This window comes from Manis pentadactyla, chromosome 4 (genome assembly GCF_030020395.1).
Source record: "Manis pentadactyla isolate mManPen7 chromosome 4, mManPen7.hap1, whole genome shotgun sequence".
Classification (NCBI taxonomy): domain Eukaryota; kingdom Metazoa; phylum Chordata; class Mammalia; order Pholidota; family Manidae; genus Manis; species Manis pentadactyla.
The window spans coordinates 80,532,337-80,559,608 of record NC_080022.1 but is presented as its reverse complement, the minus strand read 5'-3'; the positions used below and the strand labels follow the sequence as shown (position 1 = coordinate 80,559,608).

At 44.4% G+C, this 27,272-nt stretch overlaps 1 protein-coding gene across 3 annotated transcripts in view; it reads left to right on the top strand.

Annotated features, from left to right (window-relative positions):
• BCAR3 (BCAR3 adaptor protein, NSP family member) overlaps positions 1–27,272 on the top strand; it is a 114,438-nt gene that overhangs the window by 29,802 nt on the left and 57,364 nt on the right. For all 3 annotated transcript variants that reach the window (XM_036906519.2, XM_036906520.2, XM_036906518.2), the window contains exon 3: positions 2,343–2,382. In XM_036906519.2, coding sequence (XP_036762414.2) covers positions 2,343–2,382 — 40 coding nt within the window. The remainder of the gene's footprint in view (positions 1–2,342; positions 2,383–27,272) is intronic.

The following is a 27,272-nucleotide window of genomic DNA, read 5'->3' as shown; positions in this document are numbered from 1 at the left end:
GGATTCCACATTACAACTAACCTTTAAGAAACTACCACTTGAAAAAAAAAAGAAGAAGAAAAAGAAACTATCACTTGTTGAGTTTTGGCATGGTATCAAAGAAGATCATAATTATTTGAAAGTCTATTAAAATACCCATCCCTTTTCCAATTACATATCTGTGTGAGGATGGACTTTCTTCATTTTTTCCACTAAGACATATCATAATATATTGGATGCAGGAATAAATATGAGAATTCAGCTGTCCTCTAAGCCAAACATTAAACATTACATTTGCAAAATTGTAAGACAGGGTCACTCTCCTCACTAAATTCTTGTTATGAAAAACATTTATTTTAAATATAAATGTCATTTTATGTAAACATATAGTGGGTTTACTTTTATAATATTAATTAATAAATATTTTGAAATTTTCTCAGTTTAATTTCTAGTATCATCAGCAGATATAACTCCCATGAACAACAGCTCTTTGGGGTCCTCAGTAATTCAGTGTGAGAAGAGATTCTGGGACCAATAACATTTGAGAGCATTGATTTAAACAGCCCACACCTGTACTGCTTATCCATGCATTAAGACATGTATGTGTGAATGTACATAATGTACACTTTTAAGTTACATAAAATTTGAAGAAGATAGAAACAACATTTCAATGGTTCTAACATCTTTCTGCACTCAGAGGGCCAGACAACTGGGCCATGTGATAAGCATAAGACTGGATGGCTATACGCTTAAAATGTTAATTCCGTAGAAAACCAGGGGCTCTTGAACTCAAAAGAGATTTGGCCAAAGAGCTGCTGACAAAGTTTTTAGTCGCTAGCCAGGTGGCTCCACGGATGTAAAGCCTGATAACATTGACACCATGTCTGGCGTTTGGGGCAGGTGAGTTGGTGACCCAGCACAGCAGACAGACTTGCTGCTTTGGGAACAAAATGCCTGATAAACACCAGCTTGAAGGCTAAGAGTATGAATATGCCTGGTTTTAAGGCTTTGAAAGATTGATCTATACCCCTCTGTGATGGGAATGCACCTCGGACTGTGAGCTTCTGTACTTTTCAGGTCCTTTGGCCCCACAAAAGGGACTCATTTCACAGCTGATCTGTCTTCATGGAGAGGGGTGCTCCAGGCGCCAGCATCCCTCAGGGCGCGTGCCCTGTGTGCAGCCCTCAGCAGAGCCAGCAGTGAAAAGGACAGGCAGACCAGGCGAGGAATGGGGTTGGATCCATTCCCACCACAAGTGGCTGTGTTTCTAAGCTGTGAGGTTGGGCTCCTTGGGCTCTCCAGGGGCCTTGCTGCTCCTGTTCAGGAGAAGGTGCTGTCTCTTGGGGTCTCTTCGCAGCCAGTGTCAAAGACCAAGGGTCTGGGCCTTGAGCTCAGTGTGGGGTCCCCTGCCTTCTGATGGACACATTATTTCCATAAATACACTAAGGACCCCTCCCCTCCAAAACCCCAAGATTACTCTTACAGGCTGCAGAGCCACTGTTCCATCCTCTCTCTGTGGGGATGTGTTGGGTTTTTGAAATTTTAGTATTTCTATCTGAAGGCAGCCGACTTTTCACATCCTCTGTTGAGGGAGGCACCTCACTGTAACTCGGCAAACCCCCTCCTTTCCTTTGCCTTAGTCAGATCCTCTCCACTTTCTGTAAGTTAGCCTCCTCGATGCCCCCCACTGCTGTTTACATTTAATTGTCTGCTTAATCCTAACATATTATTTTGATACGCACAAGCAGACATCAGGTGGGGAGAGAAACAGTACTGGGGCACCAGGGAAAATTAGGATGAATAGCTCAGCTTGACGTCAGGAGTTGGGGGGTAACAGAGCCGGCAGTGAAAAGGAGAAGGATGTGGTTTGGAAGCAGAGCTTGGGACAAGGCTCCGCTCTCTCGTAGAGCTTTTAGGCGGAGGTCATGGTGGTATCCTAACCACCCCCACTCCCCAACACACACATGAAAGGGATCTGTGTCTGTTCTAACTTCCTTATCTGTCTGCTGGGAGTATTGTCTAGGAGGTGGGCTCAACATAGTAATGGGAAGAATGGGTGAAACATTGTTCAATATTCTTTACACAATGCAAGAATGCATTGTTCCCTGTGGGGGATCATGGGGAGACAGTGTAGCACAGAGAAGGGACATAGTGGATCTCTGGCATCTTGCTGCACTGATGGACAGTGACTGCACTGGGGTATGGGTGGGGACTTGATATTATGGGTACATGCAGTAACCACATTGTTTTTTCATGTGAAACCTTTGTAAGAGTGTATATCAATCATACCTTAATAAAAAATTAAGAAAAAAAAAGAATGCATTGTTCCCAGTTGTTCTCATATTTATATTTTTTCTTTTCAGGGATCAGCATCTTCTGGACCCAACTCTGGAATATGTGAAGGTAAGAAACCAGGATTTAACATGTAATCAGGACCCTGTATAATGTATTTCCCACTTTTAACACAATGTTGCCAAATAATGCTGGCCAGTCAGATTGGACAACCAGGAGGTAATTTGACTCTTGTAGGCCTTTAGTAACCTTTGAAAGGGTCTTACGTCACCCTATTACATAGGTCTATAATCTTTTTCCCCTTATCTGGAACCCTTGGGGCCAGCTATGTTTTAAAATTCAGAGTTTTTTAATAAACGTAATATGGTATATACATCTGTAACACCCTCAGAGGAGCCTAGGGTAGGTACCCCATAATCAAACTAATTATTGCAGCTGCAAAATGTAAGAATATTCACACTAAGCAGGATAAATAGACCACAAATGATTTTATGTACTTCAGGATACATTTTGCCACCAAATGAGGTCAGGTTTGTTATGCTGCCAACCAAGTTATTTTTATAATTTACAGTTTTCACACTTTTTGGGTTTGGGGATGGTAGATAAGGAATAATGAACCTGTTGTTATCTTAGCGGAGGACTGAAGGCTTCCTGAGTCATCTGTTCCTATTCAGCAGTCGCTGTTCTGTGGCTGATCTGGGCCCAGGAGCTGTGGTAATCCACTCCGTCCCAGTGGAGCAGGCATTCAGTGCTTCTAAATAGGCAACACTTCTAAACAGTGATTTCCTTCAGAGAGCAGAAAGAAAAGATGCTTTTTACTCTCTGCCCCCAATTTTTTCAGGTGTGTATGTTTATTTCATATTTGACAACTGCAGTTAAATCTGGTACTTATGACAGAAAATAGAACTCTGATTTGTCACAGTTTCTTGGATTGTGACGACATACATTACTCACTTTTAGAAGAACTCATGGTATGAATTAGGGCTTAAGGTGCTTGCCTCCTATGAGCCACAATCCACTTCATTATTCCAGGGGCAGCATCCCAATTTTGGAGTATTTAGTCCTGTTGCTTTTTTGGGTACTTGTGCCTAGCCTGTTCTTGGCATTTCTTCCCTCTTTTGACCAGAGGATGGAGGTTAGAGGAGAAGCCCTAGTACAATCTCTTGATCACTTGAGGCAGTCATAATACAGTTTGTTAGAATGGAAGTAGATACTACTATCTTTTCCCCTCTTGATACCCAGAGTACATCTGAACTGAAGTTTCACTGGAGCAAATGTGTAATGATAAAAACGATGTCTGTGTCCTTCCTGGATGCAGCACATATATTTTTGTTCAAGTTTGCGAACTATAAAGCATCAGGGGGCACTATTCACAGAGACTGTGATTTGACTTGACCACAATGATAAAAAATGTGCCCTGAATTATGCAGTGTGTAAATCACAGCGGCCCTTTAAAGCTCTGTCCCTGCCATGTTCCAGAAATTGGCTGTCTTCCTCAGCAGGCTCAGTCTGGCTGTGCTTAGCAGGCACACTCCTTTCTCTCGCTCCAATAACTAGTTTTTGCTTTTATAAAAGTCCAAGCCTTTTAAGATAATCCAATGATGAATTCTAAAGCTAAACATGAACTTTTTGGAATAATCTTAGTATTATCTAAACTATTGCATCTTATTCATGAGTGTCAGTCGTTGTATGTTGAGTTGTGTTCCTGAGAAGAGATAGGGCCGTCCGTGGCTCCTGTCTGGCTGGAATGTGATGGAACTGCTCTTGGTGGCTCTAGGGGTGCTTCTTTCCAAGGACTTGTTGAGGTGTTCCGAAGGTTACTCTGCTCCCAACCGCTCAAGTCTAGTCAGAGCTTTATAAATGAAGGCTCTGTGTTCCTCCTGAGCACATCACAGACTTCTTTTTTCTTTCTCACTTTGCCCTTGCTTTGGAGGGATAGCTTGGGGATTTGTTGGGCGAATGTCGGGTATTTCCATTTGCTTCTGTGAGCGCTAAAACTCTGACAGCACATTCATGGAGGCCTTTGACCTCAGAGTCTGAATGGCCCCTGCATGTCAGTCTTCTCGGGCCGGTGCAAGCCCATCCTGTCATTTCTCAGACTTAGCAGCTGTCTTGAGCCTGGCTGACAAATCCATGCCACTCAGTCAGTGCCAGCTGGTGCCTAGTGACTGGAGGGGGGGCCGAAGATAGCAGAGGAAGGTGAGACCATTGTAGATAAAGTGGGGTGAGGTTGGGCCCCCCCGACTTTGAGCTGTTTCTTCCCTTCAGTCCCCTTGTGCACTTAGTGCCTCTTGACCATGGAGAAAAGTAGAGACTCTGTAAAATATGCTGCATCAGATAAGGGCCTTTCTAGTAGATTCAGATTTATCAGCCTGAAAAACGAGAGTCAAGATACCAAATTTTTAGGGACTTATTGTGACCTCAGAATGGCGGGGGCAGTTTGATAGCTAACTGAATCTCATGTCAGCAGAGGAAGCAGCCAGGTGTGGTCACCAGACGGCAGTTGTCATCCCAATGGGAACTCTGGGCCCAGGTCTCTCTTTGGGTCTTCAGATGCCTCTCTCCTTCCCACAGGAGACTTGGTAACCATCTTCACCTTATTTCCCCACTGCTCAGCTACAACAGAGGTCTGGGACCCCCTCTGCCTCCTTGGGTCTGGAGGAGACATGGCATGGAGGCTGTCCTGGAGCTGGTGGGGAGATGGGGCTGCAGTATGGTGGCAGGAGAGAGCTGGGTAGAGAATGAATTCAAAATTCACTTCTGTAGTGTGTGCCTCTGTGTCCTAACACCCTGAGCTGTCTGTATTGTAGCACATTAGGGCACGGTTGCTAGGCTACAAGCAGCTCCCTGGTGCCCAGAATGGAGGGGAAAGTGCAGGCTTGGGAAACCCCAGGGCTGTTGGCTGTTCTTTCACCTCCCCTGGGGGCCTCCCTACAGCACCTAGACCCTACGGCTGAATTCTGCATTTGGGTGTGATAAGAAAACTAGAGCAGGTCCTAAGTAGCCCTGGGATTTGGGAATCTCCTCTCTCCACTGTTTCTACCTCTTTAATTCCTACCATTAGAGAGAAGACTTTGGTTTTCTATTTTTCTTCTTGTACTTTTTTCTTGCTTTCCTGGCCCTCCTCTCTCCCCACATTTTTTTCTCATAGTAATGTAAAACAAAATCATCTTGAAAGTCTGATTTTAACTATTTTGTATAATCATGTGGTCATTTTCCATAGTCACATATAATTGATTCTCTTTCATTGTTTCTGAAAGAAACCACTTCTTCCAGAAACCTCCACAGCGGCTCCACCCTCTTCACTTTAGTGCTTAGTGACTTTGGTTAGCAGTGTATGGCTTTGGAATTTTCCTCTGTGTACCTAGCATACCTTACACCAGATAAAACCAACTTCTTTTTTTTTTTTTTTCTTCTAATTTTAACAGAGGAAATCTCTTTTAGAGGAAATAGCCCTGGGCAAAAATCGTAAAGAAGTTTTTTATTTTCTGGGTTCCTTTACCAGCTAACTTCCTTTGTTTGTGTGTGTTAAAAATGTTTTCTTTTAATTTAAATATAGTTTATATACAACATCATATTGGTTTCAGATGAGCCACGTCACACAACCCCTAAGAATGCCCAGGGAGGCGAGCCCAGCCAAGCCCACCCTCTGGTTCTAACCTAGTGATCATCAGTTATGTATTTAACCAAATGCCCACCATGCTGAATGCAGCCACCATCCATCACCACACAGAGATATCACAACATTTTAAGCTATATCCCTGGACTGCACCTCCATCCCCCCAACTAAACTATGTTATAATTTGAAGTTTGAACATCTTTATCCCCTTCACCTATTTCACCCATATCCCAACGTTCACGCCATGGTAACCAACTGTCAGTTCTCTGTGTTTATGAGTCTATTTCTGGGTTGTTTGTTATTTTTCAGATTCCACATACCCAATTTGGTTTTTGGCATATTTTTAGCCCCATTAAAATGTACTTACTCAGTGTCTAGTTTCTTAGACCTGTGTTAGGCAGCTGCTTAGAACATTTGAGAAAAGAATTGTACTAAAATGTGAACAAATGATAATGGCTTTGTGTGTTCACCTTCCCAAATAGTGCTCCAATAGGAGATGCCCAGTCATGCAGCCCTAGGATGCCCAGGGAGGCAAGCCCAGCCTGGTGCACCCTCTGGTTTTAATTAGCAGTGTGACCTTAGGCTACCACCTTCTCTCTGTGAGTTCCAACTTTCTCACAACCAGAAAACCAGGGGATGAGTTAATGTCCCTTCTAGTTGAACATTTTTAAGATCCTCTATGCCTGGAGGGAAAGGTTTTCTTTCCAAGTGGAAAAGGGATTCTTAATTAATCTATCATTATGAACAATTGCCACATTGATTGGAACAAGGACAGCAGTTCATGTTGTGTCTCAGACATTAAGACCAATGATGTGGCAGATGATAATTGCCCACCCATCACATTACCTCAGAAGACTGGAGATTTACCCCAGCAATCCTACATTTGTGATCCATTATGCTTTCACTTTTTTAACCCTTTCTTGAACTTATGAAACCTCCTTTCATTTTCACTCCTTATCGTTCTTTTCACTTTTTCCCTGGGGCTATTTCTTTAAGCTTCAGGAGTTACACACACAAACACTAGATTTTATAAATATGTATTGTTTCCTTTCTCCTTTCCCTTTATACCTATCTTCCTTTTAGACCAAAGATTCTAATTCTTTATAGCTCCTTCGCACACAAACTTTATGGTCATTTTAATACAGACTCTCTTTTCTATGAGTGGGTTCATTTAAAAGTATGTTTTTTAGGGGAAGAGCAGGCGATTTTTCTTTTAGAAGAAATGTTTATTATAGATTTGCATTTAAAATAAATTGACCTTAAGAAAAATAAATTGGAAAATATAGTGAAGTAGAAGAGAACAGTGGGATGACTGTTTTTCAGATCAGCCAAGATGTATGCAAGCCTGTTTTCATGGCCAGGCTGCAAAGAGCACAATGCCTGATGGACAAAGGTCTGCTCTCCGGGCGGCAGCAGTCAGTACGTGTCAGGACGGAATGTAGCCTTTGTTCCTGGCTAGCTTCCTAGGGAACAAATATCCTTTCTTTTGTAGTCAGCCTTGGTGGGTGCTTGCTAAAACCACTTGTGAGCTTTTATAAAATTATTTGCAGTTTCTGAGCTCGCTTGTAGATCAGGAGGGGAAGGGACAGGGCCGAGCAATTATCCTGAATGGAGACCAGCACCCTTCAACTTCTTCCTCCAGAGTAGGAAGCGAGCAGTTCATGAGCCCAGAGAGACTTGGAAATTGGTCCTTTTGGGGGTTAATGCTCTGAAAATGTTCTTTCTGAGAGGGCCTTAGAGACATGATTGCCCAGGGCTCAGATCTCAGGCAAGGCCGTTTCCTGCAGTTGGCTGGGGCTACATTAGGTCACCCCACAGATTAAAAGAGGAGTAATTATGCGAATTCCAGCGCCAAATAAGTGCCCTGACTGTAGGAGACCTCGGTGGGAGAAGGGGCAGCAGGACTTCAGCTCCCCCTTTGTGCTCAAGATGGCTGCAACCATGGTCACGGTTAAATACCCGTCTTTGAGGAAAGTCTTTTCTTCCAGCAGGGGAAACAGACCAGTCTGCTCTGAATTAGCCAGCCAACAAAGTCCTGAAAGGGACTTACAAAAACAATGGCACGCTGTACATTCCATGAGATTTTAACAAGTTATAGGAACCAAATAATGGCCCGATTGGCTGGCTCTGCAGGTTTCTGCCTGAGTGTGCACATCCACAGAGCCAGCCTGGCCCCTGTGGGACCAGATCAAATGCTGCCACTGGTGAGTGTGAAACAGCTCTGTGGCTTCCATTGGGAGGAACAAAGGAGAACTCCCATCCAGCTTCTCCCACTCCACCCCAAAAACATTCTCTGTAAATCTTCTTGGGAGGTTTAATGTTACTGCAATTTTTAAAAATTGCTGAGGCAGGGTGGTAAGATAGAAGAATAGAGATGGAAGACAGTCCCTTATTCCATGGAATCTTACCCCACAGGTCTGTGAAAGTACTGCCATTTATAAAAAGTAAAACCTTTATCACGACAGTGTGTCCATTCAAAAATCTGTTCGTGAATGTTTATAAGCACATTATTTATAACTGACAAAAACTGGGAGCAACTGCAGCGTCTTTCAACTGGTAAGTGGATAAACTGTGGCATACCCATACTATTCACCATAAAACAGAGTGGACTGTTGGATACATATAAAAACTTACAGTGACAGAAAACAGGCCAGTGGTTGAAAATTGAAAAACCAGGTCAGTGGTAGGGGGAGAAGTTGACTGCAAAAGGAACAAGGGATCTTTAGGGGATGATAGACAAACCTTGATTGTGGTGTTTCAAAGCTCAGAGAACTATATCAAAAAGGGTACCTCTTAATGTATGCAAATTATTCCTCAGTGGGCTCAACTTAAACAGCAAGATAAAACCTTATCATATTTTAACATTTAATTGCTGCTGCCTCAGTAGGGAAAGTTTGGTTTTGAAAGGGGCCACATCAGACTGCTGATCAGTGGGGAAAGAAATATCCACAATCATGTGGGTTTTACTGCATTGGTCATTCATCAGATAGTTTTGAGCATATACCATGTGTTGATAATTGTTCACTGGAGTCAGGCAGGGTAGGAGGACTGTGTTATCAAGAGCCTTACCTAAGATGGTGGTAGTGGGAATGGGAAGTCGGGCAGGTGCTGGAGGCTTTTTAGAGATAGAATTAGAGCCATTTTGTTAGGTGAGTTGACAGTTCTGATGCCAGGGTTCTTGTTTGCGGAGCCGAAGAATGAGCTTCACAAACAGTCAAGGTAGGAGAGCAAGGTACAGGCTTTTATTTAGAGATACAGTGAAAGGACAGAGCCCCCGGCTCATGCCAGGAGGGGACGAGAGTCCATAGTGGCGCGTTGTCTAGGGGGTTTTATAGGCAGTTGAGGATTTTTCGAAAACATGAAGAAACTTAGGGGTGGGGACTTGTTAAGTGGTTCCTGAATATTAAAAATTAACTTAACTGTAAGGAATTTCCTGCCTTGATTTCTCTCTGGGACACCGGTGCCTTGGTCTGGGAGCATATCAAAAGGCTGCCTGCCCAGCCCCCAAGGTGGGCTGAGGTATTGTCTACTTGCTAAAGAATCTTGCTTCTTGAACTTCCTGGGTGTTAAAATGCAATCTTATCTTTAAGATGGAATTCTTCTTGCCTTTTACCATGCCGTCTACAGCTGGGTCTGCATGCTAAGTTAGTTGCTCAGTTTGCAAAATCACCTGGTCAGATCTGTAGGAAAGACAGCCCATAGGCCTGGGCCTTTTAGCATGCTAAAGTGAATCTTACACATGGTTACAAATGATTAGCATAATAAAACATGTGCTACTCTTCTTTATCTGGGGAACATTAACTGATTTCACTGAAGAATGATTCTAGAGCTTAATGCTTAATGTAGGGGGGTTTCCTTGCATGTAGTTACATTGCTCTGACTGCAGATATCCTGCCCTGCCCCCTCCAGAGGCCCTCACCCGACTCTGACTACATCCATGGTCCCTGTCTCAGTTCCTGGCAGGACTTAAACAGAGGGAATAAGGGAAAGGAAGCCAGGGGCAATTCCAGAGTTCACACAAGTGCCTGGCCTCTTGCCAGAAGCCAGTAAATATTTCAGGGGAGAAAAGGAGATTTCCAACTAGAGAGCTTGTTACCACAATGATGTTAATTCATGATCATTCGGGAATTTCATCAGATTGAGGGAGTGTGGGGGTGGGAGCCAGAAAACTACAGTCCGAGACTGAACCTGCTGCCTGTTACTGTACGGCCTGCAAGCTAAAAACGGATTTTACATTTTTAAATGTTTTTTTAAAAAACCAAAAGAATGTGAAAATCATAAAACTCTTAATTTCATAAATAAAGTTTTATTGAAACAGCCACACCCATTCATTTACACATTGCTACTTTCACATTATAATGGAGTTGAGTAGCTGTGACAGGGCACAAAGCCTGAAGTGTTTATTATCTGGCCTTTCACAGAAAAGGTTTGCTGACCCCTGCTCTAGATTTAACACACACACACTGTCCCCGTTTTGCATCCCAATAATCTGTAGTAGGCTTTCAGTGTAGTGACACTTCCATGACAGAGCCTTGCATCATTGATGTCACCTTTCTCTTGCCTGATGATGTAGTAGTGATCCTTGTGCAAGGTGTGTGATCTTGCACAGGGATGATGCTTTTGCACCACTGTCTGATTCGGGTGCATCTCAGAATCTTGTGGGTAGACCTGTGTGCGCTGTGCCGCATCTCTCTGCTGGTCCATCACTTTTAGTGTCTTTGTCTCTGTTGATGAACAGGTGTGTGGGGACAGCACAGGTGCTTAAATCCAGACTACTCTTGCTGGGGCTTGACTAGATAATTCCTCAGGCCAGATATTGCTCTGCCAGAGCAGCCTGAGATGGACTTTCTCAGTGTCACAGTCAGAAGTAAGTGTCCTAGGCCTTCTCAACCTGATAGTCTAAATAAAGGTCACACCTTGGAGCTGCCCTTTGGAGGCGCTCAAAGGAGCCTGGTCTGATCTGTGAGTGGAATAAGGCCAGAGTCACATTTGAATTCTGTGCCACAGGCATCATTCTTGGCTGACGGAAGAAGACTCATCTGAAATCCCAAAACACTGTGAGAGGCGGCAGAGACTGGAGAACTTCCATACAAGCAAGAATTGAAGTTCTAGCTTCTGGCCAGACTCAGCTTTATCATTGGACTTTAAAGCCCCCTGCCACGTGGCCCTCCCTCTAACCTCATCTCCTGCCGCCCACCTTAGTCACTGGGCTCCTCCATGCCAGCTTTTCCCACAGCCCCTGGGGCTTTGCCTTTCCCATGGCTTGAAAGGTTCTTTTGAAGTAGAACAGCCGAGTGGTTCAAGTGGGTACTGGGATGATGTTGTGGGTTGAATTGTGTCCCCCCAAAAAACACATTGAGGCCCTAACTCCCAGTACCTGTGACTGTGACCTTATTCGGAGATGAGGTCTTTGCATGTGTGATCGAATTCAGATGTGGTCATACAGGATTGGGGTGGGCCCTAATCCAACGACTGGTAACTTCATAGGAAGGGAGGAATGTGGCCAGAGACACACAGACACAGGGAGAATGCCAAGTGAGGACCGAGGCAGGGGTTGGGGCCGCTGCACGTGTGAGCCAAGAACAGGGAGGCTTGTCAGCAGCCACACAAGCTTGGAAGAGGCCAGGAAGGGTCTTCCCCTAGAGCCTTCGAGAGAGTGTGGCCCTGCCGACACCTTGATTTTGGACCCAGCCTCCAGAACTGTGAGGGAATCAATTTCCATTTTAAAATCACCAAATTTGTGGTGATTTGTTTCAGCAGCCCTAGGAAACTCATAAGGATGCAAAGCCACATCTTAGCCATTTATTGGTTGTATGACTTTTCGGCAAGTTTCTTAAATTCTTGAGTTCAGTTTCCTTAACAGTAAATGGGAGAATGTAGGGATTAAATGAGTTAATACATGTGGGGTAGTTAGCACGGTGCCTGAAGTGTAGCTGGCACTCCGTGAATACTATTTTGGTGACTCTCACCCTGGTTGTCTATGTGGCCGGTCCATCTTGACTCAGATTTCACTGCTCTGAGAGACCTCCCTGGCCCCCTGCTGAAAGCAGCCTCCCCAGTCACTATTCGTTACTCTGAATGTTATCCTCATGGCGCCTGTCCCAAATTCTGTTTGTTTACTTTTTTTTTAAATTTAAAAACCATCCTCTCATTAGAATGTGAGTTCTGAGGGCCAGGACTTTTTCTTGTCCTCTTAATAAACATTTAGTGACTGGCTGACTGATGACCACATACAACCAGAAATGAAGGTCATTTAAGTTGAGGGAAGAGAAAATGAGGTTGTTCCAAAGATCTTTGAGTTTCCCGAAGCAAGTAACACATCTCTAAAAATGTTCTAGAAATTCTTCAGTGATTTTAATTCATGACAGCCAGGAGGCTTCCACACCCAACCTCAGTTTACCTTCTCTTGCCATCCTGATATAGGATAAAAACTGTGGGGTCACTGTTGTCCCCTTAAATACACATAAAGGCAGAGATATACAGTTATGAAAAGTGTAGTTATGGCAACCTCTGTGGCTGAAACCTGTCAATTCCACAGGAGATCTTGTTATCAGCTATGTGTCCCAGTAACACTTAAGCTCCCCAAATGGGAGGCCACGCTTTTTAGCATTGGAACCGTTTGCTGTAAAATTCTGCCCTCTGGTGGTAATCACATGTCACAACCTTGCAGAATTTAACTACAATTCACTTTGTGTTCTGAGAAGTTTTAGTTTTCAATGTGCCATATATTTATAACTTCAGAACTAAGGGCTGTGTTTAAGGTATATAAAAAGGCAGGTGGTTTTCATTGCCTCAGGTAAGATTAAATTTTCAAGGCATTTTATTATTAGGATTAATTGTCTAACATTCTTGGACCAGAAGTTCTAAGATGCTGTGATACTGTATGCAGATTTTGAGTTAGAGGGGTTGGCACTTACTGAAGTTTTACCTGTGATAGCCAAGAAGTTTCGTTGGAAAAGATTATATCTGAATTGCAATTTGATGTCTTAAAAAAATGGTAGGTTGGCAGGAAGGAAGCTGGTTTTAGGTGGGCAGAAGACAGATCTCAGTATATTAGAGACTGGGGGGAAAGACCCTGTGCCTGTGGGATAGTGTGTGCCCAGACTGACAGGAGCCACGAGAAGAGCAAGACAAGTCTTGTGGGAAATTAGGTAATCTTCATGTTCTTGAATGGGAAGAAAATGAGGAAGTTTCAGGTGTTCTTGGGAAATTCTGAGATAGTGAAACCATAAAGACAGCAAGAAGCTGAGTTGGGGAACAGTTGACAATTGCACTAATTGATTGATTGCCAAAAATAATATATAACCACATGTTGCTTTGCAATTTGCTGTTTCATTGGAATCATTCCATGTTGAATATATGAATCTACCTCCTTCTTTTGAATGGCTATCCAATATTCCATTGCATGAAATACAATTATATTTAACCATTTCCCTAGTGACATATGGGGTTCTTTTTAATGTTTTCTTGCTACAAACAGTTTTGCAGTAATTTAACAAATATGGCCCTATTTGTTACATATGTCATAGTCATTTAACAAATATTTATTGAGTATCTGCCATCTGCTGGTCACTCTCTAGGGGCTGAAGCTATAGCAGTGAACAAAACAATATTCCTGCCTCTATGGCACTTGTATTCCAGGGCGGATGAGTGAGAAGACAAGGAAGACAACTGTGTGAACCATGTTAGGCAGTGATGAGTGCTGAGCAGAAGAGAATTATCAGGGAAAGGAGCTTTGAGATGTTAAGAGTAAGGGGGTGCTGAATTTTAAATTCAGGGAAGACCTCACCCAGCAGGTGACCTTTGAGAGGAGGGGCAAGTCAGACGTGGTGCCTGTAGGGAAGAGGATGTGGCGTGGGTGGGGCCATGAAGCCAGAGCTCACTTCTTTCATGGAGGAGCAGCGTGAGGCCTGAGTCGCTGGGTGTCGGGGTGAACCTGCACAATAGTGGGAGACGCTGATGGGAGAGAGTGGTGAAGGGGCACGAGGCAGAACACACGAGTCCTGTGCATCCAAGCACAGGCAGGACTGGATCCCTGGGAGGCCACTGTGACTGTCCAGATGAGGAAGGAGGACAGGGTGGACCTGTGGCGGCAGAGGAGCTGGTGAAGGAGGGGTATTCTGGATGTATAATGCAAAGGCAGAGCCATCAGGATTTTCTGATGTATTGGATGCGGGGTGGGAGGAGAGAGGAGGGAAGCACAATACTGGGAAAGTGACCTTGCCTTCAGCTGAGATGGCTTGGTGTGCATTTGTGTGAGAATTTCTGTAAGGTAAAAACCTATGAGTAGAATGGATAGCATGTTGCGTAATAGGTCAAAATTAACTTCTTGGCAACTAAGGAATTTCTGTTTTGTTTTTCACATTTACCCCAATTTCCAAATTTTTTCTAATCAGCATTAGTGCTTTTATGATAGTTAACTTACAAAAATAATATACCCCACTATTTGTATACTTTAGTCTATGCCATAGATACGATGCTAAAAACTTACGGATCAATCAAATTATGTTAAACAAGTAAATGTAGCAGAGCAGAAGCTCTCAAACTCTTTGGTCTCAAGATCCCTTTTCACTCTTAAAAATTATTGAGGTTCCCAAAGAGGTTTTATGTGAATTTTAGCTATTTGGTTTATTGTATTGGAAATTAAAATCTAGGAATTTTGATATATTTAATTAATTTAAAAATAAACCCATTATGTGAATATAAATAACATTTTTATGATATGAAGAATAATCATTTTCTAAAACAAAATCTAGTAAGAAGAATGACACTGTTCTACATTTTTGCAAATCTCTCTAGTGTCTGGTCTAATAGAGCGCAGCTTGATTTTCATATATACTTCAGCTTTCATTCTGTTGTGTTGGTTTGGTTGAAGCCTGAAGAAAACCTGGCCTTGAACAGATATGTAGCTCAACAGGGCGTATTTTTTTTATTATGGAGGTATAAATGACACACTTCATTAGTTTCAGGTATATAACATAATGATTTGACATTTGCATATCTTGCAAAATGGTCACCACAAAAAGCCCAATTAACAACTGTTACCACACATAGTTACAAAAATTTTTTCTTGTGGTGAGAATTTTCAAGATAGACTCTCCTAGTTACTCTCAAATATGCAATGCAGTATTATTAACTATAGTCCCCATGCTGTATATTATATCCCCATGACTTATTTTATAACTGGAAATTTGTATCTTTCGACCCCCTTCACCCATTTCACCCATCTCCCAACCCCCAGGAAAAGTATTCTAATAGCCTTTTCAAATAATTAGGGATATTTTTCTTTGATATGCTAAAACTGAGAAGTTGTAGCTCTGTAAAGGCTAATTGCAGTGTGGCATCTGAACCACATGAACTTTTTTTTTTTTTTTTTTTTTTTTAGATAATTATTATTTATTGAAGGGTAGTTGACGCACAGTATTACATTACATTAGTTTCAAGTGTACAACACAGTGATAAAACATTTATATACATAATTCTAGGTTCCAGCTATCACCCTACCAAGCTGTTACAATATCTTGACTATATTCCTTATGCTATACATTACATCCCGGTTACTTATTTATTTTACCATTGGAAGTCTGTCCTTTTTTTTTTTTTTTTGTGAGGGCATCTCTCATATTTATTGATCAAATGGTTGTTAACGACAATAAAATTCTGTATAGGGGAGTCAATGCTCAATGCACAATCATTAATCCACCCCAAGCCTAATTTTCATCAGTCTCCAATCTTCTGAAGCATAACGAACAAGTTCTTACATGGAGAACAAATTCATACATAGTGAATAAGTTACATAGTGAACAGTACAAGGGCAGTCATCACAGAAACTTTCGGTTTTGCTCATGCATTATGAACTATAAACAGTCAGTTCAAATATGAATACTCATTTGGTTTTTATACTTGATTTATATGTGGATACCACATTTCTCTCTTTATTATTATTATTTTTAATAAAATGCTGAAGTGGTAGGCAGATGCAAGATAAAGGTAGAAAACATAGTTTAGTGTTGTAAGAGAGCAAATGTAGATGATCAGGTGTGTGCCTGTAGACTATGTGTTAATCCAAGCTAGACAAGGGCAATAAACATCCACGGATGCAGAAGATTTCTCTCAGAACGGGGGGGTGAGGTTCTAAGCCTCACCTCTGTTGGCCCCCATTTTCTCACCTGATGGCCCCCCTGCGACTGTGCCTGTCTTAGGTTGTTTCTCCCTTGAGGAATCTTACCCATCTCTGGCTAACCAGTCATCTTCCGGGGCCATACAGGGAAATGTAAAGTTGGTAAGTGAGAGAGAAGCCTTATTGTTTGAAATGGTTAGCTTTTTATTTCTTTGCATATTTATGCCCTGTAGCTTCTATGCCCAGCATTTGTCTTGAGGTATCTTTACCACTTGGAAGAATTATGATACTCGGTAAATTTGATATGAGGCACGAATTCTATTTAAGGGTTGTAATTAGGAAGGAAGAAGAAAAGCTATAGAAGTAGTAGGCGGAAGGAAACATGGGAAGATTGATTATTTCTTTGACATATCTTCTTGTAGAGTAACTTCAGCATGTATAGGTTTTAAGCTACTACTTAAATTGCGCACACACATTAACATAATAGGAGTATAGTTACATAACCAAAGCATATCTGTAATTACCAGCCATCTCCAGTGAAACCAAGAGAACCAGTTAGGCACCTTAGGCATTTGTGAAAACTTATCTATGATATGGTGGGTATTGTCCGACTGAACTTGAACAGTCTGAGAGAAATCAGACAAATTAAAACAACCCATTCCTGGGGAATGTTCACATCCCTTATGTTCTTTTAACAGTAAATAGTCTGTAGTTGTAAGATTTTGGAGCGCTACAATTTGCACTTCTCCTAATTCTTGGTTGAGTTCCAACAGTATAGATCCAGTCAAATTTGTTGTTTTACTGTGTGCACAGGCCAGCTTAGATATCTCCTTCCTCATTCCCATGGCAAGTCCAGGAACTGGTGGGATGAGTGCATCTACAGCTGTAGCAGTGCGTGGATCTTTGTTGGGGTTTTTTGATGATCATCTTCTGGCATGAGTCTTCCAGAGAGTGCTGATGTTGGAAGTTCTCTTTCATATCGTATCTTAGTTCATTTTCGGGGTAGCCCAATTAGGCTTTGATCTTCTGTATAAACGCAAACAGACCCTTTGCCTACACTTTATATGCCATTTATACCCTTGTGTAGAACTCATTGGAGGTTACCACACAGGAACTGCCCTTTTTTTTTTGTTTTTGTTTTGTTTTGTTTTGTTTTTGGTATCACTAATCTACACTTACATGACGAATATTATGTTTACTAGGCTCTCCCCTATACCAGGTCTCCCCTATAAACCCCTTTACAGTCACTGTCCATCAGCATAGCAAAATGTTGTAGAATCACTACTTGCCTTCTCTGTGTTGTACAGCCCTCCCTTTTCTCCTACCCTCCCATGCATGCTAATCTTAATACCCCCCTACTTCTCCCCCCCTTTTCCCTCCCTACCCACCCATCCTCCCCAGTCCCTTTCCCTTTGGTACCTGTTAGTCCATTCTTGAGTCACATGACCTTTTTTTTTTAACACTATTCATTTAAAATCCATTGGTCCATCTGGCAATTTGAATGGCTATTTCACTCATGTGTGATATTGTACTGTTGTGCATTGGTCATTTGAAAATTACTGGTTTACTGAGTTATGCAGATCTTCCAAATGTTAATGTATTTTACTATATAATATCAAAAATTCCCATTTGTTTATATCACCACTTATCAGAAAAATCATTAAAATATTGAGAAGCTGTCAAACTCGTGGTGATGAATACAGGTTTCCCCAAATCCTAATTTTCAGTTCAAAGAACAAGTTTTATCATTGGCAACAAATACCATCAGTTGTTTTTTTTGAAGTGACAGGTTCACTTTTTTTGTTTTTTGAAACATGTCTGCCAAAACAATACCCAGGTTGGAATAACCACAGTTTGTCATACGTTCTCCGAAGTAAAAACGGGGCTCCCTGAGGCAGCAGCTGGTTCAGCCCACAGTTGCTTTCACTCAAGACACTGTTGTGGTGGGAGTACGGGTGGGCGCTGGCTCTGTGCTCCCTGACTTGTCACTGACCTTTGAGGGGACAGGGACTCAAGGGCAAGATGTAATAGAGAGTAATCCTGACAGATTCGTCAAGGACTTCTGGGTGGAACTGGCTGTTTTTTAAAGATATATTTTTAACATATGTATTTTTTAATATATCAAAATAAATTGCAAAAAAATATGGTGGTCAAAATATGCAATGACTCCTGAGCCAGCTTGGTGCCTGCCCCCTGCTGTATGCGAAAGTCCCAGCAGTTTTGCCCCTCGTTCCTTTTGCCCTCTGAGTGTAAATGTCCACTCAGTGAAAAAGCAAAAATGTCTCAGTAGGATTATGAAAATAGTTTTGACCTCAGAGACTACCCGAGAGGCCCCAGAGGCCTGCAGACCTCACTTTAAGTGCCGCTGTCTTCTTAGAGGCCCTCCTACCACTTGAGGGCAGTTGGTTACAAAGCTGCAGAAGCAGTTGGAACACAAATAATTACCTCCAGTTTATCTAAATCCGTATTTTTCTCTAGCTAAGTTTTTCTTTTTTTTTAACCCAGCTTGCTCAACAATTGCATTTACATTTAAAGGTACTGATTATTAATAGAGAAGACACTTTAAGTTTTCATTTAAAATTAAGAAAAAATTGAGAATCTATCCTAGAAATAGGGGTTCTCAGTTATGGCCCTGTTCTTTACAATGGAGTGGATTGTGAGCTTCAAATACTAACTCTATTTCAGACAGCTGAGTTGTTGCTTATTATATACTGTAAAGAGTTGGGTCAGAAGCAGTTGCTGTTCTGCTCTAATTGCTTTATATTAAAACTGTGAAAACGCAAAGCTTGGTGAGGCTAAAGCCTAGTTTATGGCAAAGACACTCAGCTTGGATGTGAAAGTGCAGTCAAGGGATAAATTTACTCGGGGTAGGCAGAAAATGAACATCCTCCCGACCCTTAAGCTTTTATTAATTGCCACTGCGTTTGCCCATTCTGTGCCCCCAGTGTGGATTAGCTGGCCGAGCTCCATCCATCCTTTATATCAATGAAGATAAGGATGTGTCAGACCCTGGGAATGAGAACATGCTGTTTGGCCCTTGGAGGCAATTTCCTTCTGAGGTCCAGCTCTCTCCAGATGGCATCTAATTGTTTCTTGAATGACCTCAGTGTCCAGGCTGCAGGAACCTGGTCTGAGAGGCCATTTCACATATTTATTAGCCCATGGATGAGAACGTATTACATAAAGCCCCCATTCACACTCTCAAAAGAGCTTTTTGTACAGAAGAGATGGTGAAACTGATGGATTGTTTCCTGTGACAACCAGTCTCCAGTTGAATTCTTATTTTTCCCAGGCCCAGGTGGGTGGTTTTTGAGGAGTCTGTGTGGTCCTGATGAGTCCATTATGGCCCAGTTTCCTCCCATTTGTCTTCTCGTGGTCTTTACTGTAAAGAGCCTGTATGGAACAGGGCTGCATCCTCTTATCTCCTAGTATGCAGAGCATTCAAGGATAGCTCACACAGAGATCTGGGAGTAGGAGTTGGGAATCACTGTATTCTGGGAGCCTCTTCCCATTTGGGAACCCAGGTAGGTCACAGTTGAGGGGGTGAGGTGCTTCTGAGTGCTGCTGAGGGAACCAGCCCTAATCCAGCCACAGGGATGGCAAGGCCGGTTCATACAATGAGGACCATAACCCTGTGTGGCGAGTCACATCTCATGCCTCAGTGTTCTTAACTATTTGAGGGAGGATCTTTTTGCAAATATGATGAATGAGAACCCTGTGACTAGAAATATGCATGTGTACTTACTGTGCATCTTACTTCCAGGGGTCTGTGGACCTAAACTGAGGATCCCTGTACTATCCCCAAACATTCATTGGCCCTATCCTGTTCAGGCATTGTGCTGGGCTTTGGAGTGACAACAGTGAATAAGCCATGGTCCCCGAGGCCAACAGACAAGGACGCAGACCATATTAATGCGTGCTTCAATAACTGCTGCTGGAAAATAGGGTTGGAGCTTGGGCTCCTCACTGGGCTAGATAGAGCAATAGCAGTGGGTAAAGGAAGCTCATGGGGCTGGCCACTCAGACTGAAAAGCAGGGCTCTGAGGCTCCTTCCAGGTCATGTCTACCTGAGGAGTACATAAGGAGCAAACTTGGGAAGATCTGAATATAATTTGGGGATGATGCAAATTCCCTTTCCTTTGACCGAGATTAAAGTTATAAGAGTTACCCTCCCAGGTAATCAGTTATAGCTGGTGAAGTCCACCTGGCCTTAGTAGGGACTGTCTCCTACAGTACCTCTGAATTAGGTTGAGCCTTTGGAAATATCCTCCAGACACTTATGGTGGTGCTGTTGCCTGCATAAGCAGGGTGGAGTGAGCCATTCATTAGTGGTTTCCCTTAGCCTGGGAGGGGAACTGGGTGTAGGAGCAAAACTGACACCTACATTCAGTGGCACAGAACATTCCAACTCCATGAATCCCTTTCCCTAGAGGCAAACTCAGGTCTGCTTTAGCCTTGAAAACTCAAGACAATTCAGTTCTTTCATGATATAGCCTTGGCGTAGACTGTCAAACACCATTAATTTCCACCCATCACTGAAACATGAGTGCACGGCCCTATTATTAATGGGTGTGTATTCTACATGTTTTCATGTAACATAAGTTTTATGTTGGCTTCTTTTTAGTGTTTCTCAGATACAAGGATCACATCTTATGCCTGTGAACTCTGGTGGAGCCCAACACAGTGTATTATATCTCCATCTCAAGTTTTACCTAATCTCTCACTGATAAGATGAACCTGTAAACTCTCGGACCAATCATGTGAGCTAAGGAGCTCCCCACTGGGAAGGGCAGGGCAAGGTGGATGACTGTTCTGAAGAAGGAAAACAACTGCACAATAAGTCCTTGTGTGTCCTCTCAGCATATTGGCTGCATTCCCTCAGATGAGCTTCTCCTGGTGGGCACCTGGCCATAGGCTTCCCTAGCTTAGAATCTTAAAGCCTGTGGTCCAAGGGGAAAAAGGGAGCTCCCTCTGCTCTTTTTGAAATCCCAGGGAAGGACTGTGGTCTAACTTAGGTCACATGTCCACTCCTGGACCGTTTAGTGTTCAGTATTTGGATTGGCTGACACATTCATTAAAAGGGTGAATATACATGTCACAGGGTAAAGCTTGTAGACATCATAACCACTATCTGCTATTTACACAATTTTTCCCCTGGGTTTTCAGGATTGGAAATATATTAGGCTATATTTCTACTTCTCTCTGTGTACATAGGGTACATATGTGAAATGACAGCATATGAATACTAGGTTTTACTTCCTTTTTGATCTTTCTAAGTCCCATACTCATCTTTCTCTAGCTTATCTCCCTCCTGGTTTATTTATGTGCTAGAGACCCATTGCCTCCCAGTCTGTCAGCTCTACACTGTTAGAGAAGTTATAGGGGTGCAGGGCAGAGGGGCTATGGATTCCCCTTATCCTTTGGCCTTGGAGAAGTCCCTGCAGCCGTTGTCACAAGTAGCCCAACTCTGAGGCTGGGGTGGTGATCCTGGAGGTTGGTCTGGGCGGGTTCCTGCTGCTCTCCTGGAAACTCTCCTTTCCTCCCCACTGCCCTCCCACCACTCTGAGTACACACTGCAAAGCCAGGGATTGTATTGTCCTTTGAACCACTGACAGAAGGAACCTATTGTCCCCACCCTGGGCACCAGTGGTGTTGACTTTCTACGTCACTTCTGTAGCTAGCATTGTGCTTGGCAGCTGATTGCCTTAGGAAATGAAGAAACTGGCTGGTAATCAATACAGTCCTTTCCAAGCACCACACCCTCTGAGTTGGCCCTTTCCTGTAGAGAGCTGGACCCAGCTGTGGGCTCCATATACGACAGAGGTGGTGGTCCCTTCACCTCCAGTCATCACCTGTGCTATGGGGCTCAGCTGCCTCCCGGCTCTTCTCAGGTTCTGGCCTCAGCATCCATCTGGACATGTCCTGCCCTTTCCCATCAGTAAGGAATGGACTAGAATCTCTGATGAGGGATTTTCAGATGAGATACGCTGTCCTGTTGCCAAGAGTGTCCGCCACTCCGTTGGAAGGAGGACGTCGTTGCAGCAGCCACAGTTCCACCCTTTGGGTTTGCACAAGATAAGGCGCTCCAGGCAACCAGGTGGTGTCCCTGCTTCCATTATCACACCTGACAGGTTTAGCCATTCTCATTCGTAGTTGTTTTAATTATTAACTCTGAGAACTGTCTAATCTCATATGTGAAATAGAGGTAATAACATGTGTCTCCTAGTGTGTTAAATAAGCACTGTGGTCAAAATTCCCTGTGTAAGTGCTGGCTCTTGGGGCCTTGCACATGGGGCACTGAGAGGTGGAAGGATGTCTGTGGCTGCAGCAGTCTTCTGGGGATGCGTCCCTGCAGCCTGACACTGGGGAGGGGTTGCTGCGAACCAAACGTAGCTCTCCTGCATTTGGTGGTAATATTAAGTATGGTGTGCAGACAAGGCCCTTCCACCTGGGTGAAGCTGGGCAAAGGGGTCCCCTCCTCTCACAGGTGTCACAGCCACTCTAGCAGCAGAAAGGAAAGTGGCAGCGCCTGCCCCCAGGCTTGCTGCCTCTTCTTTTTCCCAACCTCAGCCCTGCCAAAGCCTGCCTGCACCCAGGGTAGCCAGGGGGCTTTACCTGTTTGTTCAGGTCCCTGAGGACCAGGGGTTCGCCTTACTTCTTTCTCCACTAGAAAGAAGATCAAGTAACACCATCAGCAGCCACATTTTTAGGAGCCACTGAAAGTCTTCCTGAATCAGTGGGGATTTTTAGGTCACATGACTCTGAAAATTGGGTAAAAGCCATAGACCCCCTCACCTCAATGAGCAGATGCTCACTGAACAGTTTGCATGTGATTTCTCTTGGCTCCTGGAAGCCCATCCACCCCCAGTTTAAGAACTCCTCATGGACTGATTCACATAGCTCTTTGGACAGGATGCAAAATTATCCAGTATGTCATTTTGATATGTGCTTGATCAGTTTTTGACCATGAAAACATATTTTCCCACTGAAATATTTCATTCAGGTGGCTGGAATTTGCTTGCAGACAGAGAAGGGATTAATAGGATCATTTGTGTTTCATTTAGGCTGGCTTTCAAGGCTGTGTTGAGTGGGGCTAGTCCTGACTTCACCACTCACCTGGTGCTGACCCCACCCTGCACCCCAGGGTTCCTGCCTTCTCAGGCATTCCTTCATGCCTGCTTCATCCACTCAGACATTTGGTAACCTTTCTAGGTGGGAGATGGGTGTGGAGGCATTGGAAGAATGCACTGTAACTCTAGCAATTCCTGCCACTAGAGGCTGGAGAGGAAGAGGTATGGGCAGAAGGCAGAATCTGGCAGTGCGCAGAAAGTCTAGAGAGGGTAGCTGGGCAGAGCAGGGACAGCATCCTGGGGCCATGCCAGGCATGATCCTAATTCCAGACGTGGTTGGCATCAGAGTATCCGGTGAAATCTAGAGGAGCCAGGTAACAGGGCGTGGTCCTCTGGGAACTCTGGACTTAAGTGGTTTAGGCCTGGCGCAAAGGCCTGGAGGGTGAGGCAGGGCGTGGGGGGTAAGGGCGGAGGAGCATCCGGCAGGGCATCCAGGCAGCACACAGGCTGAAACCCTGCTCTGCAGCCAACTTGATGTGAGGAAATGGGAAAAGGAGGGAATGCAGACCCTGTAGGGGGGCTGGGATTCGTAGTCAGACTGGCTGGGACAGGGGTAGCTGAGACTTGGTAGTTGTGGGTGGACCCAGGTGTTCCCCTGGGTGGGAGCCAAGTGGGCCGACGCTGCAGACACACAGGATGCCTGTCAAAACAAGCCAGTCCCCAGATGACAAAGACGCTATCTGAGACATCTGAGCAAGTGTGATTAAAACCGTATGTGCAATTTTAATATGAGTTCTTAAAGTTGAAAGGATGCAAATATTTTAAGGCTGAAAAAACTCTTAAACTCCTTGTTGTTCCCTGGCTTTCAAGGTTCAAGAGTCATTGCAGTGCCACCTGGCCCATCAGCAGCTCAGGGCAGAGTAGTTCACTCTTCCTGTGGGGCCTGACGTTTGGGTGAGATTGGGCATGTGTCCTGCAGGAGGAAGGAGTTGGCGGGAGGGGACTCATCCCTTCCTTTGAAGGGGAAGGGAAGCTCACCTTTGCTGAGTGCCCACTGTGAGCGGGGTGCCAGACTCTTTATGAGTGATCTTACTTGAGCTTCATAAAAGCCTGGTTAAGTTGGAGGAGGAAACTGAGGCTCAGAGAGGTTAAGAAATTTCCTAAGGTCACCCAGCTTACTAGACTTGACCCACCCAGGCACTCCCTCTACCCAGCTACCTCCCAGTGTTACCTCTGAGACATGCGACTATGTGCCTCGCAGCTCAATTTTGGAAGGTGTCATTGTGCAGAAGTGCTCATGAGCTGGAGCCGGTAGCAGTGCAGAAGGGAGGCAGCACAGCTGGGCCTGGCTTACCAGAAGTGGAAGAAAGGGGAAAGAAAAGTATACAGCAAAGAAAACCTAGGAGCTGCTGTGACTGGAGAAACCAGTGCATGCTCTGAGTGTGAAGCTGAGTGCAGAATGGCAGGAAGCTGGGAGGTGGCTGGCAGATCACCACGGCGAACAGAACTCCCAGGGGTATGGAGGGACTTCAGGGGACACAGAAATCCTCTGTAATTATACATAAAACATTGCCTTTTGTTCTGGGAGGAGGGTCCATGGTTCTCAGACTCTCAAAGAAGGCTGAGACTGTCACAAAGCCTGAGTCTGCTGTTTAAGAGGTTAGAATTATGCCCCATGCATGTTCTTTTAATTTTGCCTTAATGCTAAAAACAAAACATTGAGTTTGTATAATATGGGAATTCTGGGATATCAGGAAATAGGTGGTGGTGGTGGAGGGATGTGTGGGATGGAATTATATGTTATAGTGCAAGAAAGCAAAGTCAGGGCCAGATGCTCACCTAATTTTGCCTCACATGATCAGTTATTCAATTTTAATAGCCATTTAGAGAAACAGAAATTTATGGGGGACATAGGGCCCAGTAGAGAGAAGTCTATTTATGCATACTGTCCTGAGTCTCTTTGTTTCTGTGCTAGGCAGGTCAGTGCTCCTTCTGGACAGAGACCATGTAACAGCGACACTCTTTCATCCCCTTGAGGAATCTGGCCAACCGGTAGGCAGAGCTGTGCACAGCAAACATTCTGGTCTACAGCAATGTACAAAGTAGTCCTGAGAGCTCGGCCTTCCTTGCCCTCCACCCACCCAGTCTAGTGTACATTCCCTTTTGGAGTGAGAAACAAATAGCCTTTGCATAGAGGAAAATGTGTTGAACTGCTTTTAGCTGCTTTCAGAACTGCTGAGCCTGGCCTTACGCAGGGCTGCCTTCTGCCTTGACAGCCTCTCCTTCAGCAGTGTTTCTCGGCAGTTCTCCACCAGCCCTGTTGCTTTTCTGTGATGGGCGGGGGTGCTCTGAGATGCTCAAGCTCCCCTCCCACCACCTTGCCGCCTGCTTTACTGTTCTCAGAATCACAGCACAGGCCAGGTCCCTGGAAGCTTTGGGTAGCAGGAGTGCTGATAAACATGCCCCTTTAGTGGCCCAGGGCTTCCCAGGCACGTGCCTTGCCACTCTTCAAGGAGCTGAGCCTGCAGATGGTCACCTTGGATATTTAGGGTTGGGCCAGTTGAGGTTAGCATTCCCTGCTTCCTAGGGCACTAGGAGAAGTAGAGTTGGTAGCATCACCCTTACCCCCTAGCTCACTAAATCTGTATGTTCACCAACAGCCCAGCTGCTGGGTTTACTGGAGGCAAAAAGCGAGGAAGGGTCCACCTTCGGGGAGGCGAAGTCTCAGTAGTGCCATGAGAAGTCGGGCTGTTTTGACCACAGTGGCTGTTTTTCACCCCTTGACTGACGTCGGGACTGTGTCCCTGTGGGCGGGGACAAGCCAGGCCTCACAGCCTTGGACCTGTGCCCCAATCGCTGTCTGCTGCCGCTGTGGGCGGAGTCCCTGTCGCAGGGCTGCTTGGCAGCTCAGCCATGTGAGGCTGCATGCCCGCTTCTGGCTGGCTTAGCAGAGGGAGTGGGGCGTACCGACAGCACTGTTTTCCTGCTTGCCCTGAAACAGAGAAAGCAGATCTCGGGTAGGCACATCTTTCTCCCCGCAGACCTTTCCCCCGTGCCATGTCAGAGAGAGGGTCCACCTCTCTCTGAGCCTGATCTTCTAGAGGGCACTGTGGCACTTAGGGGAGGGACTCTGAGCATTCTCAGCCTCTGTCAGTCAGAGGGCTGCTGCCGGCAGGAAGCACATGTCTGTGGACTGTGGCTGGCAGTCAGCTTCTGTTTCCATGGTTACTAAATAGGGCAGGTTAGTGTTAGGGCTGCCTGAGCAAAGAGTCACTGAGGGCCACGCTGGTGCAGGGGTTCCCCTCCTGCCTGCTTTAACACTTCTCCCAGATGGGCTGGGCAACATTTGATCTGAGATCATAGGGGTTTCCTTGAAGGGTCCACCTGGCTGCCCAGCTCTGGCTTCATTCACAGGTGTTGTCCTTGATGCAGAGGCAAGAGTGTCTCAGGAGGATGGTGTTTAGAACACCCTGAATCCAGATTTGACTGGTCCTAAATCACATGGACCAAATCACCATAGTGACCCCCTGCCCCAGGTTATGTAACAGGTTTAATTACAAGGCATTTAAAAATCTCTTATTTGTGTCTCCACGTGATCAGATACCAGGTTCTGCAGTCACAGGCTGGAGTCCTTGGTCCTTTGTTCTCTGCCGAGTGCCATGCTGCCCTTCGGGTCCTTTCTTTCTTGGTAACTAGAATAGAATATTCATTGTGGAGCAAACTGAGGGAATTGATCAAGGTGGATGGGAGACATTTAAAAGCATAGCAAGTCAGTGATGGACACTTTGCGAATTTATGCAATTATCATCTTCAGTTGCAATAACAAACACCTTATTTCATTCTCTCTCCTTGGCCATTTTGGGAGAAAATTGATTAAAACCTTTGAGTGCTGCTTTAGAAATTATTTTGGGTATGGAAGAAAAAAAATAAAAACTTTCGGAAACAGTTACCTAATAACATTAGCCCGTTCTTTATCCTAACAGAACCAATTTTTCGGGCGTCTTGGAGACATTTCTTAGAGTAAAGAAGGAAAGCCCCAGGGGACACGAGCTGTGATTCTGCAGTGGGTCTTCTGTTTTGCTTTTGCGCTGGCCCTGGAGCACTTGACTACATAATTCTGTGTCATTTTTGTGTCTGAGTTATTTGCATATTTTCTCTCGAGCCTGCACTTCATTCATACTTTCTGAATTTA